Below are 16,451 nucleotides of genomic sequence, written 5' to 3'. Positions count from 1 at the left end.
AGCACTCGCCTGCCATTGGCCGTGAGGGAGAGGGGCGGGGCAGGAGAGGACGAATGGCTGGGCGGCGTGCGTTGAGAGACGGGAGGCTGGGCTAGGCGTGGAGAGGCGGCGCTTCGGGGCATTTCCGCCTCTTTGCTGCGGTCGGGGCTGCCGGGGGATTCTGGGAGTTGAAGTCCGCAAGTCTTAAAGTTGCCAAACCTGGAGACGCCTGAGCTGTAGGCTGAGAGGGGCTTCCCTCTGCCCAGAGTGGTCTTGTGTGCCCCCAAACCTTTGACCCCCCCCCAACTACCTGAAGAATCCTGGCACATCTGGAACCTTTCCTGGCCCAGGTTGCAGGTGGGCAGCTAGGAGGCTGAGGAATTCTGGGAGTTGAAGTCCACAAGTCTTAAAGTTGCCAACGTTGCAGATCCCTGGTAGACTGCCGCGGGAGGGGAGGCTCCATCACTTGGCCGGCAGCTGCTGCTGAGCCAAGCTCTCCTGGAGCTGCTCCTCGCCCTCTGTGCAGCCAGAACCCGCAGAAAGTCCTGGGTTCAAAGGACACAAGAGCCCCACCGGGCGTTTCCTGGAGATAAAACAGGGATCTCCTGCCCGGCTCACCCGGTCTGCTGGCCAACAACGGAGAAGGTTTGGCCTGGCTCCTTCCCGCTCTTCTCGGCCTCTGGATCTCCACGTGGTCTCCCGTCCGACCACCAAGTAGGAAAATCCACACACCCCACCCAGCTTCATCACGCAGGGAGGGCAGGGCCAGGACTCCTCCCTGCTGGCGCCCTTCGGAAGGACCGTCAGAACAGACCATGCGGAGAGCAGCCGCCCTTCACCGGGGAAACAGCTCCCCCAGTTTCCTCCCCACGTAATTCTGCCGTCCTCCCCCACTGCGAACCAAAGTTTGCAAGGTTTTGTAAGAAGTGCCCGTTGGTGTATTTCACTGGGGTTATGCCCTGCTCCTTCAGCCAGAAGCACAACCGATCGTCTTCCAAATTGCAAATTCCACCCTACAAGGAATGGCAGCAATATATTAGAAATAACCGTCTGAGAAGTCTGGTTTAAAAATAAACACTTTCTTTGTCTGGTCTCCCTTTAGTCCTGATTTTTATTTCAAGTAATTATTTGCTTAAAAATCACACTTGTCCTCAATGCTACCCGGAGGGCAGCTGCAGCAACATCAGTGAACTTCCTCCTCCTTTTTCTCCAGTGGTCAAGGTGGTCTTCTTCTCCTCCTCCTCCTTCTTCTTCTTCTTCTTCACTCTTTCACCCGCTTTGTGGCTGGGTCACTCAAACCGCTTCATATTCAGGCCAGAGAGCTCAGTGCAATTGAAGCCGCTGGAGCTCAGGAGGAGGGATACTGGCTGCCTCCGAGGGTCTTCCAGCCTGGAGGGTCACTGCCAGGCCCTGGGGCCACCATGCCGGTCTTTGATCAGCCAAATCTTATCCACCACCTTCCCATCCTGAAAACCAAAAGGAAAGGGGGGGGGATCAGGGGAAGTCTGGCTGCCATGGAGGGAGGGGTGGGTGGGCGGCCACCCTGAGCAGTGCAGGAAGCATCTCCCCCAGGAGGCTAGTGGCTGGAGCTCAGGGCCAGCTCAGGTGGAGCAAGGCTGCTTGGCCGCCAGGATCTCCCAGGCTGGGGAAATTCACAAGCCAAGGGGAGCAATGGACTCGGGGCTGCTGTTGAAGCCCCCACCTGGTCATCCGAGACCTGCTCCAACCAGAGGTGGGTCATGTTGACGATCTGCATGCGGGCGTACCCATAATCCTCAACCCGCAGAGCACTCCATTCTCGGGGGTTTGGGATGAAAGGGTCCAGCCGCTCCTTGCAACCCTGGGGAGGGGAGGGGGGGGGATGAAAGGGAATGCAGCTCAGCCACCAAAGGCCCCATGGCCAAGTGCAAAGAGCCTAAAGTCTGCCCCCCACTCCCCCCACCCTGGGCTTTCTCCACCCAGCACTTCCAGGCCTTGACTTAGGACCACAATAGGCGGCTTCCCAGGAAAAGAATTCTGTATATGCTCAGAGACGTCACGGTTAGTTCACGCTGCCCATCTGCAAACTTACGGCTGATCCAGTGATAATGTGGACGGGGGCGCTGGGATTGGTATAAGGGTCTGCGGTGCTCCCATTGTAAACCTGGATGCGGGAGGAGAAGGAAGGGAAAGAATGAACTGGGGTGCTGGGGGGGGGCAGCTGCCCCTCTGCTCTGCCCACTTCTCTGCGTTGGGGGAACCTGCGGACTGAGGCCGCTTGGTCACTCCTGCAGCTTTGCAGCCCTCCATCCACCATCTTCCAGGTGGCCTGGTCTGCCTTTGGAAGCTAAGGAGGGTCAGGGCTGGTTAGAAATTTGATGGGAAACTAGCAATAAAACCCAAGGCTGGGTTAAATTGAGATGTTTTTGAAAAATCCACGCAAAAGGGGCAGGCAGAGAACTGGGCACTGTGGATTTTAAAATCAGGGAGCCCCCTTGCTCCTCCCAGGGAGCCATTCAGGTGCTCCCCCTGGCTAGGAAGGAGGAAGGCAGCCCATTCTGAACCCCACCCCACCCCCCCAGTCCCCAAAGCTGGACTCACCTTGTAATCATAGAGAGGCCAGAGACGTTCGTAGGAATGCTCGTGAGCCCACAGCGTCAGATCGACCCCTGGAGGACGAGAAAGCGGGGGGGGGGGGGGAGGAAGGGGAGCCCATTGACACGGCTTATCAGAACGTCGCAAAAGGGGATCACCTGATCCCGGACACTGCAGTGGTCATAAGTATGAAGCAGTGGCCTGTTCAGGGTCTGAATTTGGATCACATGATCATGGGGATGCTGCAAAGGTGTGAAAAAAGGCCGTAAGTCACTTTTTTCAGTGCCGTTGTAACTTTGAGCAGCCACTAAGTGAGTTGGGTCAGTGGAGGACTCCCTCTGTGTGCCTTCCCTTGGAGGGGTTCCCGGGGCCTTCAGCAGGGGCTGCCTGGGGGAACTGACCGTATTTGTAGAAAAGATCCTCCAGGCCGTAACGGTTCGGCTTCAGTCCTTTGCGCACCTGGAAAGATTTAGTTTATTTGTATATTTAGATTTAGTTTATTTGAAAGGCCCACAAACCACAATGAGTGCCCCCTGCTGAACCCTGGAGCCCCTTTGTGGCTGTGCTGGGCCCGGGACTCAGCCTCCTGCCCGCTTCCAGCTCCAGCTGAAGCAAGCCGCTTCAGAACGACAGAATAACAGATTTGGGAGGGACCCGAGAGGTCTTCTAGTCCAGCCCCCTGCTCAAGCAGGGAGATCCCAGATCAGGGCTGTCCAACCTTGAGACTTCAACTCCCAGAATTCCCCCGGCCAGCTAGAGTGTTGAAATGCACAAAAAGGTCCCAAATTGGAACCCTTAACCTAGACCAGTGTTTCTCAACCTTGGTGACTTTAAGTCCTGTGGACTTCAACTCCCAGAATCCCCCAGCCAGCAAAGCTGGCTGGGGGATTCTGGGAGTTGAAGTCCACAGGACTTAAAGTCACCAAGGTTGAGAAACACTGACCTGGACTCTTCCAGATAAATGGCTGTCCATCTCCTCTTCTTCAAAGCCTTCGGGGACGGGGGCCCACTCAGCCCCCGGAGGACAGATGCCCCACCGCTTGATTGTTCTCACAGCCAGGAAGTTTTTCCTTATTGGATCCCTTTTCAGTGAGTTTCCATCCTACCTTATCATCCAGCTTATCTCATTATATTTACTTGTTTTTCTTTTATAATTAAGTGTCATTTCACTTCCGCCTGATCCTCCTGGCTGCAAACATCTGCCTGAAAGGATCAGGTGAGGGCCGGCCGCCAGAGACAGGCAACCATATACCTTGGTTTCATAAAATAAATGTTTCGGGCCCTCCCCCCCCCCCTATTTCCTCGGGGGCTCAAACCGGCTTCTCCAAGGCCTACTTACGATGCTCTCGTGCTGGGTGCAGTCGTCCTTGTCGTTGTTGGAGCAGTACATGGGCCGATGCCCCATGGTGATGATCCAGGGGCGTTCCCCGCGCCGTGTAGGCCGGTTCGCCTCCTGCCCCCGAGAGGAACGAACCAGAGGCTGGTCTTTGCCTGGGGCAAACTGGCTCCGCCCACCCAAATCCGGACCCCGCCTACCTGGAGGTCCCTCTCCAACCACTGGAACTGCTTGGCTACCAGCTCCTCCCCGTAGCCCAGGAAGAAGTACACCTCCGTGGAGAAGGAAATGAGGTGAGCAGGGCCTACATCCCAGCTGGGAAGGGGGCAAGATAGACAGCCACTAAGAGCAGGGGGACGAGTGGGGGGAAAGGAACCCCCTCCCCCAGAGGATGGGGAGGCATCTCCATGGAGGCCCCAGAGCCCAGACCCCCCCCGCCCAGACCTGCCCCCAAAGCAATTGGAAGCAGAGAGTGAGTCTGGTGGGGCAGGGCAGGGGATGGATGGACGGAGGAGAGGGAGAGCTTCGGCTAGAGACACTCCCTGGGGGGCTTTGGGCCAGGTATTGTGTCTCAGCCTCCCTCACAGGGTAGGTGTGTGTAGGAGAAGGAATAGCAAGGGCAGAGTCAAAAGAGGTACCAGCCTAGCATCCTTGCATAGCCACAAGCAAACTAAGTCCAACCTCTCTTGAATCCCATGGAGCCGTATCTAAGTCGGGGCTGAATATTAGTTGAGAAGATTCCTGTGCAAAGGCTTTTAGCAATAAAGCAGTTTACTTGGACCCAAGGTGGCGCAGTGGTTAAATGCAGCACTGCAGGCTACTTCAGCTGACTGCAGTTCTGCAGTTCGGCTGTTCAAATCTCACCGGCTCAGGGTTGACTCAGCCTTCCATCCTTCCGAGGTGGGTGAAATGAGGACCCAGATTGTTGTTGGGGGCAACATGCTGACTCTGTAAACCGCTTAGAGAGGGCTGAAAGCCCTATGAAGCGGCATATAAGTCTAACTGCTATTGCTATTGGACCTTCGTGGAGGAAACTGCCTTTTGGGCCTGACATTAATACTACAGCCATACAAGGCAGGAGCAGCTCCGGACCCCTCTTTCCCCCCAGGAAAGGAAGTGGAGAGCCTGGGAAGGAAGAGGGTCTCGGTGTCTTGGCCTTGTGCCCCTTGTAGCCCAGGGACGCACCTGTACCAGAGGCTCTCGGTGTCTCCGGGCATGCTGAAGCGGGACCGGTAGTTGGAGAAATTGCTGCAGGAGGGAGGAAGGGAAGGAGATGGATGCAAAAACAGTGGCCCTTCCCTTCGTTATGTCACCCAGCAAAACCGGGACGCCTAGGCTGTATTCCCCCCACCCACCCACCCAGAGAGGGAGGGCCACCCTGGGAGTTACAACGAGGCCACCAGAACCAGCCTGCAGGCAGACTGGAAGAGGTGCGGGCATCTCTTCAATCTGGCTCAGCTCCACTCACTACTTCTCCTCATGGTTTCCCGGGCAAGTCATATATGGCACAAAGGCAGCCACAGCCTCGATTTTCCGCATGAAGGCATCCCCGACGAGGGCGTTATCCTGCGGGGGTGGAACAGAGAGAGGTTGGGACGGGGCAATGTCCAGGGGCAGAGATCTCCCACCCCTGCCCAGGTCGGGGGGCTGCCGACCCACGCGGCCCTCTTGGAACAGCCTCACGGGTCTGGCCTGATGATGGCTGTTCTCAAGCGTCTTCCTGCCCAGCCCAGAGATGCTCCAGAGGTCTTACCGAGTCCAGGTCGTAGGCAAAATCTCCTGGGGGGGGGGAAGGGGGGAAGAGGGTCACCATCACAGGGGGACAAAGGAAAAGGGCCCCGGGGAAGAGCCGGGCAGCCATTGGACCAACCTATGTGCAGCACTGCGTCGTACCAGCCCTGCTGAGTCTCCCTCTGCAGCCGGGACAAGGACTGGGGGTTCACCAGGCCCAGGTCTCCAAAGAGGGCGAACCGCGGGCTCCAGCTGCTGCCCTTCAACAACGCCCGGAAGCCATAGGGCTGGCTCCAGCCCCGCGGGCTCCCACAGCGATAGACTGCAAGGCGAGAGAAGCGGAGGGGCGTCTCCGTCTTTATGTGTGCCATGCAGCCATGGGATGCGGCCGTAGGCAGAGGAGGGGGTGGTTTTTGCCCTGCCCTGCGAAGAACAAGGGCCCCCCATTCCTTACCGTAGCTCCGTCCCGGGAGAAGGCCGCGGAGGGTCACTCGGTGGATGAAGAGGACACGGCCCAGGCTGCCCCCATCCACAAAGCATGTAGCGTTTCCGTTGGCCTTGTGGGGAAGGGTCTTTCCCGGAGCCTGGCCAAAGACTACAAGGGACTCGGCTGGCTCAAAGGTCGTCCAGGTGACCACCATGGAGGTGGGGTCTCCTGCAGCAAAAGGCCCCAGAGAAGGCATCGTTGACGGAGGGGGAAATGACTCATCTTTACAGAACAGTGTTTCTCAACCTTGGCCACTTGAAGATGTCCGGACTTCAACTCCCAGAATTCCCCAGCCAGCATTTGCTGGCTGGGGAATTCTGGGAGTTGAAGTCCGGACATCTTCAAGTGGCCAAGGTTGAGAAACACTGGTTTATGCAGTTGTATTAACCTCTAAGCCACAAGCTCTCCTCCCTTATCAGCTGAGCCAGGGGAATGATTAAGCATTTGCTGGCTGGGGAATTCTGGGAGTTGAAGTCCGGACATCTTCAAGTGGCCAAGGTTGAGAAACACTGGATTATGCAGTTGTATTAACCTCTAAGCCACAAGCTCTCCTCCCTTATCAGCTGAGCCAGGGGAATGATTAAGCATTCACTGGCTGGGGAATTCTGGGAGTTGAAGTCCAGACATCTTCAAGTGGCCAAGGTTGAGAAACACTGTTACAGAAGGTTGCAAAGCAGAAAGGGCCGCAAATGCGGTGGATAAGTAGGCAAACCGATTGGCTCCAACCAAATCCGGGGTTCAGTTAAGGGAAAGTAAAAGAAACATCGGGCATTCAGCCCCGCTGGGCCCAGGCTGGCTGGCAGCCCCCCGACCTGGCTTTCTCCCCGCTGGAGGTGCAGAGCTGGAGAAGGGAGAGGCGGGCGCCCCAAAGCTCACCTGGGTAAGACAGATGCACCTGCTCAGGCTGGGGGGGCCGGGCGCCCTGGCCTCGCAGGTGGGGCAGCCACAGGCAGAGGAAGAAGCCCAGCAGCCTCGCCGCTCGGCTCATGCTCCCGCCGGGCTCCTCGCCAGCCGCCGAAGCCCCGCAGCTCCAGGGACGAGCGGGCCAAGGCCGCCCTGCAGCAAGTCACAAGACGCGGTGTTGCAATCCAGTTCCCGGGAAGCGCGGCCGCCTAGTCGCCCAGCAGGCCTATCCCTGCAGGGGCCGCCCTCGCCCCGCCTCTCCGGACTGGAAGAGCCGAGAGGCCGGCGGCCCAGAGCAGCTCTCCCCCGCAGCCGCTTTCCGGGAGGCGCGCCCGATTTCCCTGCCAAGCCCGGGCGGGCGGGGAGGCGGCAAGGCGGGCGCTGGAGGAGCAGCTGCCGGGCGGGGGGATTCCGGGGCTTGGAGCCCCTCCAGCTGGAAGTTGCGGACTTTGGAAAAGCGTTACGGGAGCGGCGGGCGAAAACAGCGCCGCAGCGTCTCCGGACAGAAGCGGACCGTCCCGGGCTCGCCCTCCCCATCCAGCAGCCGCTTAGTCGGGGGCGGGGCGGCTGGCCCCATTCGGGGACCTCCGTGCTGGGCCTGCAAAATAGTGGAAACCGGGGCGCGACTGACGTGGCTCCGAGGCGGCTCCCGAGCAGCGAAGCCGTCGCAGGGCGCGGAGAGACCCCCGTAGCAGTCACCCCGGAGCTTTCGGGCACAGGGACCCTGAGGGCTTCGGAAAAAAACCCCGCCCACCCGCCGTGGCTGTCATGAAAGGAGACGCCATTGGCCAAGCGCTGGACAATCGCCCCGCCCATCGCCCATCAGCGCCTGCAGGAACGCCCGGGGAAGCCCCGACGGGGCAGGAGGGGAAGGGAGTTCTGCACGCGCGCCCCGTCCGGAGCCGCACCCGGAGCCGCAAGCGGGACGGCGATGGGCGCCGCGACCGCCAAGGCCGGGAAGGCGGGCGAGGAGGCGTCCGGGGCCGGTGGGAGCCTCTCCGGGGCGCCCCCGCCGGACTGGCCGCGGCTGCCCAACGAAGTGCTGGCGCTGATCCTGAGCTGGCTGCCGCCCGAGACGCTGGCCACGCGCTGCCGGCTGGTCTGCCGGCGCTGGAGGGACCTGCTGGACGGCCCCGCCGTCTGGAAGCTCCAGTGGCGCAGGGAGCCCGCCATGCGCGCCGCCCTCCAGGCCGCCGCCCGCTGCCCCCGCCTGCAGTGGAGCCGCCTGGCCGTCCTGCGGCCGCTGGGCAGGAACCTCGTGCGAAACCCCTGCGGGAGAGGTAGGCAGCCCGGCCGCTGGGAGGAACGAGAAGGCGGCCCCCGATGCATCTCCGGCGCCGCCCGCCTGGCTTCTGCCCCCGCTGGGCGGTCGAGCCTTCCCGGGATGCCTGTCTTCGCTTCGGGTCCCTTCCGGCTCTCCCCGACGGCAGCGCCTCCCCCACCCGTGCTCGGGCAGGGCAGGGCGTGTGGCTCCTAAAGTTCCGGTAACCTGGTGGGTCTCCAGCGGTGCTAAAAGCCTGGCTCTCTGCCCCTAGAGGAGTTCCGACACTGGAGCGTCCAATGCGATGGGTGGAATGACGGCTGGAACGTGGAAGAGAACCGGGCCCCGTTGGAAGGCGCTGAGGACCAGACCTGCTTTGCCTCCTCCTTCGAGTGAGTCCCCTGCTTCTCCTTCCCAGGGGCCTTTGGAGGTTTTCCCACCGTCCTCTGCTACCGGTAGGCCTTGACTTACGGCCTTTCAAGTGGGAGGCAAGCGTCTTCACCACCAGGGGCTAAATGAACTGCTGTGAGTGGAGGACTGCCTGTATTTCGGGGCTTTGCGTTGCTGGGTGAACTCTGGCTCAGAGGTTCCCCTCTGCCTGTCTTCTCCATCCGTCTCTCCAAAGGTGGTGTCAGAAGGAGCAGCTCGTCGATTTGCTGAAGGAGGGCTTCTGGCAGGATCTGCTGGACACTTACCAGCCTGACATTGTGGTCTCGGACTGGTGAGTGAGGCTCTCCTCCTTCCTTGGGTGACCATCAGGAGGTGTGGACGATTTGGGGCATCGTCCAAAGCCTGGACAGGCCGGACACTTGTCTGGACATTGAACACCCACAGGAGGGTTTCGGTGCTTGAGGTTCTCCTGTTGTGATCAGCTCTTCTGCCCTTTGATTCTTGCAGGTGGGGTGGCTGCCAGGACTGTGGCTGTGAATATGAGCTCTATGTTGCCCTCTTGGCAGCTAATAAAAAAAGGACGGTTGGTGTTTTTGAAGCCAAACCAAATCCCAGACCTCCAAGCATGGACCCCTCATACCAAAAGGTGCTGTTGGCCACACCAGGCCTCTCTTTTGCTGGATTTCCCTGCCCCTGTGGGGATGGCCTATTCTTTTTCTCTGTTTCTCTTTTTCACTTCCTCTTTCTCTTTCCCTCCTACGCACGTTTGACTAAATTCTGAGAATTAAAGTGCCCTTAAGAATAAAATAACCAAGAGAGAAGAATCTAGAATGTGTATCTAGGGTTGCACAAATAGGTAGAAATTTTTTATTAAAAGATCCGTAGCAACATTAGGTAGAATGAATTAAAATGTGCATAGGCATGACATTGCAGATTGTCCTAGACGTAACAACCAGTGATTGATTGCACCTACAGTGGCTCTGAAAAACATGACTTATGACCAGTTTTCATACTGTTGCAGCATCCCAGTGGTCACGTGATCAAAATTCAGGCATTTGGTAACTAGCATATATTTATGACAAGCATATATTTATATTTATGCTGTTCTGGGATCATGCAAGATCATGTTAAATCCACTTTTTCTAAACAATGGTAGTACAATTATAATAAATAGCCACCTGTCTTAGACTTATATACCACTTCACAGTACTTTTACAGCACTCTCTAAGCGGTTTTACAGCCTTTTGCCCCCAACAATCTGGGTCCTCATTTTACCCACCTCGGAAGGACGGAAGGCTGAGTTAACCTTGAGCCTGGTGAGATTTGAACTGTCAAACTGCAGGGAGCCGGCAGGCAGCAGAACTGGCCTGCAGTACTGCATTCTAACCAGTGCGCCACCACAGCTTCTGCTACAAATGATAATAAAATTGTAAATAGTAACATTTTCTAAATAATGGCAACAAGTCAAATCATAAATGCACGAAGAAGCTTCAGTTCCTTAAAACCCTTTTCCAGAATCTAAAAAATGGCTGAGCCTCTCTTGCTTCCATTTCTGTCTCTCCAGGTAACCCACACATTCAGGCAATATGGCCCTGGAGTCCGCTACATCCTCTTTCGGCAGAGAGGGAAGGACACGCGGTTCTGGAAAGGACATTACGGTGCCCGGGTGACAAACTCTTCCGTTGTAATCCAGTTTTCCTCGGAGTCCGCAGAATCCCCGGAGCCTGGACTCTCTTCCCCCCCAACTTCCCAGCTCCCCAGCCCCGTTTTGCCTCCGAAATCGTATTTCTGAACTGGCAAAAAATGAGTGTGAGGAATCCCAGGCATATTCCTGTATATAGAATTTAAAATAAACCATTCTTGCAAAGTTGTCAATCATTCTGTTAGGAATGCTGTCAGAAACACTTGGGGGTCTTCAGGAACAGCTGGAGGAAGGACGGAGGTTGCTGCTTTGAAAGCCAGGTGTGAAGCTGACTGGCGAGGCAGGTGGAATAATTGTCGCTCTTACATTTTATGGGTCTCCGGTTTTTCTTTCTGGAGTTGCGGAATCTTTTGGGGGACTTAGTGACAGTTGAGCACAAGGACCCGGCGGAATCCGAAAAAATGCCGCGCCTCGCCCCCCCGCTGCGGCTGTCATGAAAGGAGACGCCATTGGCCAGGCGCTGCTCAATCACATGTCGTGCGAGTCCGTCCGCCAATGAGGGCGCCGCGGACCGAGCTGGGATCGGGAGGGAACCTGCGCTGGCCGCAATGCCCGGACGGCGCGTCTCGGGAAGGGAGCTCCGCAGCCGCCCTCGCGCCCCGTCCGGAGCCGCACCCGGAGCCGCAGGCGGGACGGCGATGGGCGCCGCGACCGCCAAAGCCGGGAAGGCGGGCGAGGAGGCGTCCGGGGCCGGTGGGAGCCTCTCCGGGGCGCCCCCGCCGGACTGGCCGCGGCTGCCCAACGAAGTGCTGGCGCTGATCCTGAGCTGGCTGCCGCCCGAGACGCTGGCCACGCGCTGCCGGCTGGTCTGCCGGCGCTGGAGGGACCTGCTGGACGGCCCCGCCGTCTGGAAGCTCCAGTGGCGCAGGGAGCCCGGCATGCGCGCCGCCCTCCAGGCCGCCGCCCGCTGCCCCCGCCTGCAGTGGAGCCGCCTGGCCGTCCTGCGGCCGCTGGGCAGGAACCTCGTGCGAAACCCCTGCGGGAGAGGTAGGCAGCCCGGCCGCTGGGAGGAACGAGAAGGCGGCCCCCGATGCATCTCCGGCGCCGCCCGCCTGGCTTCTGCCCCCGCTGGGCGGTCGAGCCTTCCCGGGATGCCTGTCGCCGCTTCGGCTCCCTTCGGGCTCTCCCCGACGGCAGCGCCTCCCCCACCCGTGCTCGGGCAGGGCGTGTGGCTCCTAAAGTTCCGGTAACCTGGTGGGTCTCCAGCGGTGCTAAAAGCCTGGCTCTCTGCCCCTAGAGGAGTTCCGACACTGGAGCGTCCAATGCGATGGGTGGAATGACGGCTGGAACGTGGAAGAGAACCGGGCCCCGTTGGAAGGCGCTGAGGACCAGACCTGCTTTGCCTCCTCCTACCAGTGAGTCCCCTGCTTCTCCTTCCCAGGGTCCTTTGGAGGTTTTCCCACCGTCCTCTGCTACCGGTAGTCCTTGACTTACGGCCACAATTGAGCCCAAACTTTCTGTTGCTGAGCCAGACAGTTGTTGAGGAAGCTGTGCTCCTTTTTATAACCTTCCTGGACACAGTTGTTAAGTGAATCGCATATTCATTAAGCAAATCTGGCTTTCCCATTGCATTGCTGGGTGAACTCTGGCTCAGAGTTTCCCCTCTGCCTGTCTTCTCCCTCCGTCTCTCCAAAGGTGGTGTCAGAAGGAGCAGGTCATCGATTTGCTGAAGGAGGGCTTCTGGCAGGATCTGCTGGACACTTACCAGCCTGACATTGTGGTCTCGGACTGGTGAGTGAGGCTCTCCTCCTTCCTTGGGTGACCATCAGGAGGTGTGGACGATTTGGGGCATCGTCCGAAGCCTGGACAGGCCGGACACTTCTCTGGACATTGAACACCCACAGGAGGGTTTCGGTGCTTGAGGATCTCCAAGGAAGAGGCCTTTCCAGCTTCCTTTTGTGACCAGGTCTTCTGCCAGGGACGTGCAGTCAGGGGAGGCAGGGGAGGCAGAGCCTCACCACTGTCATCATGAAAAGAAAAAAAAATGTAAAAGGAAAAAGGCAAGAGCTGAGGTCAGGCTGAGCTAGTTGCTCTCCAGAGTCACCATGGGTGACCCTGCTTAGTGCTTAACTGTTTAAAAAAGCTTCTTAAAAAGCGCCCTCTACAGGAGGAGGCAGGAGAACGATGTTCCTCATCTAGTCTGGCATTTTATGATCACTCGAGCAGAGTTAAGCAAGGGTTAAAAGCCGAAAAATTCCTGACGTAGCTGAGGCACGTCGTTCTCCTGCCTCCTCCTGTAGAGGGCGTTTTTTTAGAGGCTTTTTTAAACAGTTAAACAGAGTCATCCACAGTGACTCTGGCAGCAACTAGCTCAGCCTGACCTCAGCTCTTGCCTTTTTCCTTTTACATTTTTTCCTTTTCATGATGGCAGGCAAGAGCAGAGTTGAAATCCTCTCTGAAACAGCTGGAAAAAGTACGTGTGGGTCGGAGGGAGGGGGAGGAATTCAAACTTCATCCTCCTGGTGCAACTTTGTGTGTGTGTGTGTGTGTGTGTTTGAGAGAGGGAGAAAGGAGGGGAAGAGAGAAGAAAAAGAAAAAGAAAGAAGGAAACTTACTTAGCAAAGGAGAAGAACAAATGCTGTCACTTTAAATCGGAACTGAGCATGCCTGGCTGTGGAATTCTTGGAGTTGAAGTCCACAAGTCTAAAATAATTGCTGCCTCACCAGCCATAAAAGTCACCGCACGTCACTGTCTTCTGCCCTTTGACTCTTGCAGGTGGAGTGGCCGTCCGGACTGTGGCTGTGAATATGAGCTGTATGTTGCTCTCTTGGCAGCTAATAAAAAAAGGAAGATTGGTGTTTTTGAAGCCAAACCAAATCCCAGACCTCCAAACATGGACTCCTCGTACCAAAAGGTGCTGTTGGCCACACCAGGCCTCTCTTGTCTGGTTGCTGGATTTCCCTGCCCCTGGGGGGATGGCCTGTTCTTTTTCTCTGCTTCTCTTTTTCACTTTCTCTTTCTCTTTCCCTCCTACGCACGTTTGACCAAATTCTGAGAATTAAAGTGCCCTTAAGAATAAAATAACCAAGAGAGAAGAATCTAGAATTTGTATCTAGGGGTTGCACAAATAGTTGGAAATTTTCATTTAAAAAATCTTTAGCTATATTAGCCTAGAATGAATTACAATGCATTAAACTACAGGTAGTCCAATTGAAGTGACAACATTGCTGAAAATGACTTACGACCATTTTTCACACTTATCATAGTTGCAGCATCCTCACAGCCAAGTAATCCACATTGAGGCATTTGGTAACTAGTACATAATTTGACAGTTTTTGCCCTGGTCCAGGGTTACGCAATAACCAGCAAACTCAGTGGGGGATTTGCTTAATGACTGCATGACTCACTTGGGAAGAAAAATTTGGGGCTCAGTTGCGGTTGTACCTTGAGGACTAGCTACACCCTAAAGGTGCTCAGAATTTGAAACTCCATGTTTTTGGGTGGGGGGCCAGGAGTGTTTTAAGGGGATCTCAAGTTCTCAGGCTACCCCAATTTTCAGACAGGCAGCACCCAGAAGTCCAAGTAGCTGGATGAGATCATGTGAAATACACTTTTCTAAACATAATAGATAATAATAATAATAATAATAATAATAATAATAATAATAATAATAATAGTACTTTGACTTATATTCTGCTTCTGTGCTTTACATCCCTCTCTAAACTGGCTACAGAGTCAGCACTTTGCCCCCCCCCCCAAAAAAAAAATCTGGCTCCTCATTTTACCAAACTCGGAAGGGTGGAGGGCCGAGTCAAGTTTGCACCCTGCCAAGTTCAAGCCGCTCGCAGTGGGCAGAGTTCGCCTGCAGTACTGCATTCTAACCAGTGCGCCACCACAGCTCCCGGAATACATGATAATAAAATTGTAAATAGTACAATTTTCTAAATAACGGCAACAAATCAATCATAAATAAATGCACGAAGAAGCTTCAGTTCCTTAAAACCCTTTTCCAGAGTCTAAAATAATGGCTGAGCCTCTCTTGCTTCCATTTCTGTCTCTCCAGGTAACCCACACATTCAGACAATATGGCCCTGGAGTCCGATACATCCTCTTTCGGCACAGAGGGAAGGACACGCAGTTCTGGAAAGGACATTACGGTGCCCGGGTGACAAACTCTTCCATGGTAATCCAGTTTTCCTCGTAGTCTGCAGAATCCCCGGAGCCTGGACTCTCTTCCGCCCCAACTTCCCAGCTCCCCAGCCCCGTTTTGCCTCCGAAATCGTATTTCTGAACTGGCGAAAAATGAGGATCCTGTCTTTAACCTTAAAACACAGGAAGTCCTTGAGTTGCAACTGTTTAGTGACTGAACGGCACTGAAAAAGATGACCTCAGACCAATCTTCACAATGATGGCCATTACAGGCTCCCCATGGTCAACAGATCAAAATTCCAATGCTCAGCAAATGGTTCATATTTGTCTCAGGATTAAGCGGTCATCTTTTGTGACCATCTGACCAACAAAGAGAATAGGAAAGCCAGATCCACTTAACAACGGTGTTACTCATTGAACAACCGGAGGGATTCACTTAATATGCCAAGAAACGTCATATAATCGGGTAAAACTCACTTAACACAATTCTCACTTAACAACGTAAAGTTTGGGCTGAGTTGGGGGTCTTAAGTGGGGGAACTACCTTTACGCCACGGGTGTCAATCCTGATTGTGTCAAGTGACCACACATTTTTTTTTTGACACCCACCTTGGGGTGGGTGTGGCCTGAGCGTGACGCAGTTTGACACCCCTGCTTCAAGCCATTCTTGGAAAGGTTTCAATCCTTCCGTCAGGAATGCAATAGACTTTATATCAGTGTTTCTCAACCTTGGCCACTTGAAGATGTCTGGACTTCAACTCCCAGAATTCCCCAGCAGTGGTTAGGACAGTGTTTCTCAGTGTTTCGCATTCGCTGGCTGGGGAATTCTGGGAGTTGAAGTCCGGACATCTTCAAGTGGCCAAGGTTGAGAAACACTGCTTTATATATTGTGCTGGCTGGGGAATCCTGGGAGTTGAAGTCCACAAGTCTTAACGTTGCCTGGTTCCACTTCCTCTCAGTGGTGTTGCCCATACTTATCAAAGCAAGAAGGACTAATACATCAGTGAGTTTTTATTTCAAGCAGGGGGGGGGGAATGTGCCCCTCCCTCCACCCCATCCAGGATTAAATGGAGAAAACTTGAGAAAACTTTTATTCCGAAAAATGGTACCATATATGCTTGCCAATAAGTGGAGCATTTTAAGTGCTGGAGGAGTACCCTTCCCCAATTGCTTTGGCTGGTCCATGAGTCTATACGGTAATATTTTTTTAAAAAAATACTTGCGTATCCTACATATACTTGTGGATAAGATGACCCTTGGATTTTTAATCAAAATAGCATGAAAAAATGGATAATCCCTGGATACACCAATTGTGAAAATTAAGTGCAAATATTTTAAGGGTCAGCTTATCTGCAGGTGGGGGCATTTTTTACTTCGATTCTTGAGGGTCAGCTGATGCGCTGGTCTTAATGGCAACTATGGATGGTGTATGCACTATTTAACAATGTTGAGAAAAGGGTTGACCTGCTTAAAAGGCTTTCAAAGCTCCAGTGATTTCCCACAGGCACGCATATGCGCACGCACACCCTCTCAGGACCGCCATCCTGCTGTGCCAGCCATGCTTCACCAGATGCCAGTGTGCCATAAGTAATGGGGGGGGAGGGAGCTGCAGATGGGAGGTAGATGGGAGGCTGGGGTAAGGAGAATGGCCGTGCCATGAAACCTGCTGGGCATTCCAAAGTCAGGGAAGGGGGCGTGAGACCCCCCAGCCCGTCAAGCCCAGGGACTCTTATCAAAATTTGTTTGGATGTAATCAGACAGTTTAAGACAGTGTTTCTCAACCTTAGCAACTTGAAGATGTCCGGACTTCAACTCCCAGAATTCCCCAGCAGTGGTTAGGACAGTGTTTCTCAACCTTGGCAACTTGAAGATGTCCGGACTTCAACTCCCAGAGTTCCCCAGCCAGCATTCGCTGGCTGGGGAACTCTGGGAGTTGAAGTCCGGACATCTTCAAGTTGCCAAGGTTGAGAAACACTGGTTTAAGACAACCAGAAAGAC

General features: G+C 55.1%; 3 protein-coding genes across 4 annotated transcripts; 2 read left to right on the top strand and 1 right to left on the bottom strand.

Annotated features, from left to right (window-relative positions):
* Nucleotides 1-1,072: 1,072 nt before the first annotated feature.
* On the bottom strand, nucleotides 1,073-13,049 carry ACP7 (acid phosphatase 7, tartrate resistant (putative)). 2 transcript variants are annotated; one of them, XM_087727272.1, is made up of 13 exons: nucleotides 13,028-13,049; nucleotides 6,075-6,275; nucleotides 5,760-5,942; nucleotides 5,643-5,668; nucleotides 5,358-5,455; nucleotides 5,075-5,137; nucleotides 4,090-4,204; nucleotides 3,893-4,006; nucleotides 2,955-3,012; nucleotides 2,560-2,627; nucleotides 2,051-2,122; nucleotides 1,682-1,819; nucleotides 1,073-1,445 (listed from the first exon to the last, which is right to left on the bottom strand). In XM_087727272.1, exons 1-13 carry the CDS (start codon nucleotides 13,032-13,034, stop codon nucleotides 1,377-1,379), a joined length of 1,212 nt encoding a protein of 403 aa, XP_087583398.1. In that variant the 5' UTR covers nucleotides 13,035-13,049; the 3' UTR covers nucleotides 1,073-1,376. The 2 variants fall into 2 exon arrangements, with proteins under 2 accessions (XP_087583398.1, XP_087583397.1); XM_087727271.1 differs by lacking the exon at nucleotides 13,028-13,049 and adding an exon at nucleotides 6,984-7,347.
* Nucleotides 7,371-10,531, top strand: LOC148042865 (F-box only protein 27-like). The gene is made up of 5 exons (XM_087727274.1): nucleotides 7,371-8,290; nucleotides 8,546-8,663; nucleotides 8,897-8,992; nucleotides 9,169-9,307; nucleotides 10,226-10,531. Exons 1-5 carry the CDS (start codon nucleotides 7,942-7,944, stop codon nucleotides 10,451-10,453), a joined length of 930 nt encoding a protein of 309 aa, XP_087583400.1. The 5' UTR covers nucleotides 7,371-7,941; the 3' UTR covers nucleotides 10,454-10,531.
* On the top strand, nucleotides 10,807-16,346 carry LOC106553252 (F-box only protein 27). Its single transcript, XM_087727273.1, has 5 exons — nucleotides 10,807-11,350; nucleotides 11,601-11,718; nucleotides 11,999-12,094; nucleotides 13,080-13,218; nucleotides 14,368-16,346. The coding sequence occupies exons 1-5, from the start codon at nucleotides 10,912-10,914 to the stop codon at nucleotides 14,506-14,508; spliced, it is 933 nt and encodes a 310-aa protein (XP_087583399.1). The 5' UTR covers nucleotides 10,807-10,911; the 3' UTR covers nucleotides 14,509-16,346.
* Nucleotides 16,347-16,451: the final 105 nt, after the last annotated feature.

The sequence above is a fragment of the Thamnophis sirtalis genome, unplaced genomic scaffold, assembly GCF_051295495.1.
Source record: "Thamnophis sirtalis isolate CommonGarterSnake01/CBP01778 unplaced genomic scaffold, rThaSir2_p1.2 scaffold_13, whole genome shotgun sequence".
Lineage (NCBI taxonomy): Eukaryota > Metazoa > Chordata > Lepidosauria > Squamata > Natricidae > Thamnophis > Thamnophis sirtalis.
Note: the sequence above shows the minus strand (reverse complement) of the source record. Positions and strands in the feature narration are given on the sequence as shown.

Bases quoted from the DNA above. Each gene is read 5' to 3' on its own strand.
- LOC148042865 (XM_087727274.1), top strand. From the start codon at position 7,942: ATGGGCGCCGCGACCGCCAAGGCCGGGAAGGCGGGCGAGGAGGCGTCC. The intron at 8,291-8,545 runs GTAGGCAGCCCG...CTCTGCCCCTAG, and splicing joins GCGAAACCCCTGCGGGAGAG to AGGAGTTCCGACACTGGAGC. The intron at 8,993-9,168 runs GTGAGTGAGGCT...TGATTCTTGCAG, and splicing joins GACATTGTGGTCTCGGACTG to GTGGGGTGGCTGCCAGGACT.
- ACP7 (XM_087727271.1), bottom strand. From the start codon at position 7,095: ATGAGCCGAGCGGCGAGGCTGCTGGGCTTCTTCCTCTGCCTGTGGCTG. The intron at 5,669-5,759 runs GTTGGTCCAATG...CCCCCCCCCCAG, and splicing joins CGACGCAGTGCTGCACATAG to GAGATTTTGCCTACGACCTG. The intron at 1,820-2,050 runs GTAAGTTTGCAG...TCCCCTCCCCAG, and splicing joins ACATTATCACTGGATCAGCC to GGTTGCAAGGAGCGGCTGGA.
- LOC106553252 (XM_087727273.1), top strand. From the start codon at position 10,912: ATGCCCGGACGGCGCGTCTCGGGAAGGGAGCTCCGCAGCCGCCCTCGC. The intron at 11,719-11,998 runs GTGAGTCCCCTG...GTCTCTCCAAAG, and splicing joins TGCTTTGCCTCCTCCTACCA to GTGGTGTCAGAAGGAGCAGG. The intron at 12,095-13,079 runs GTGAGTGAGGCT...TGACTCTTGCAG, and splicing joins GACATTGTGGTCTCGGACTG to GTGGAGTGGCCGTCCGGACT.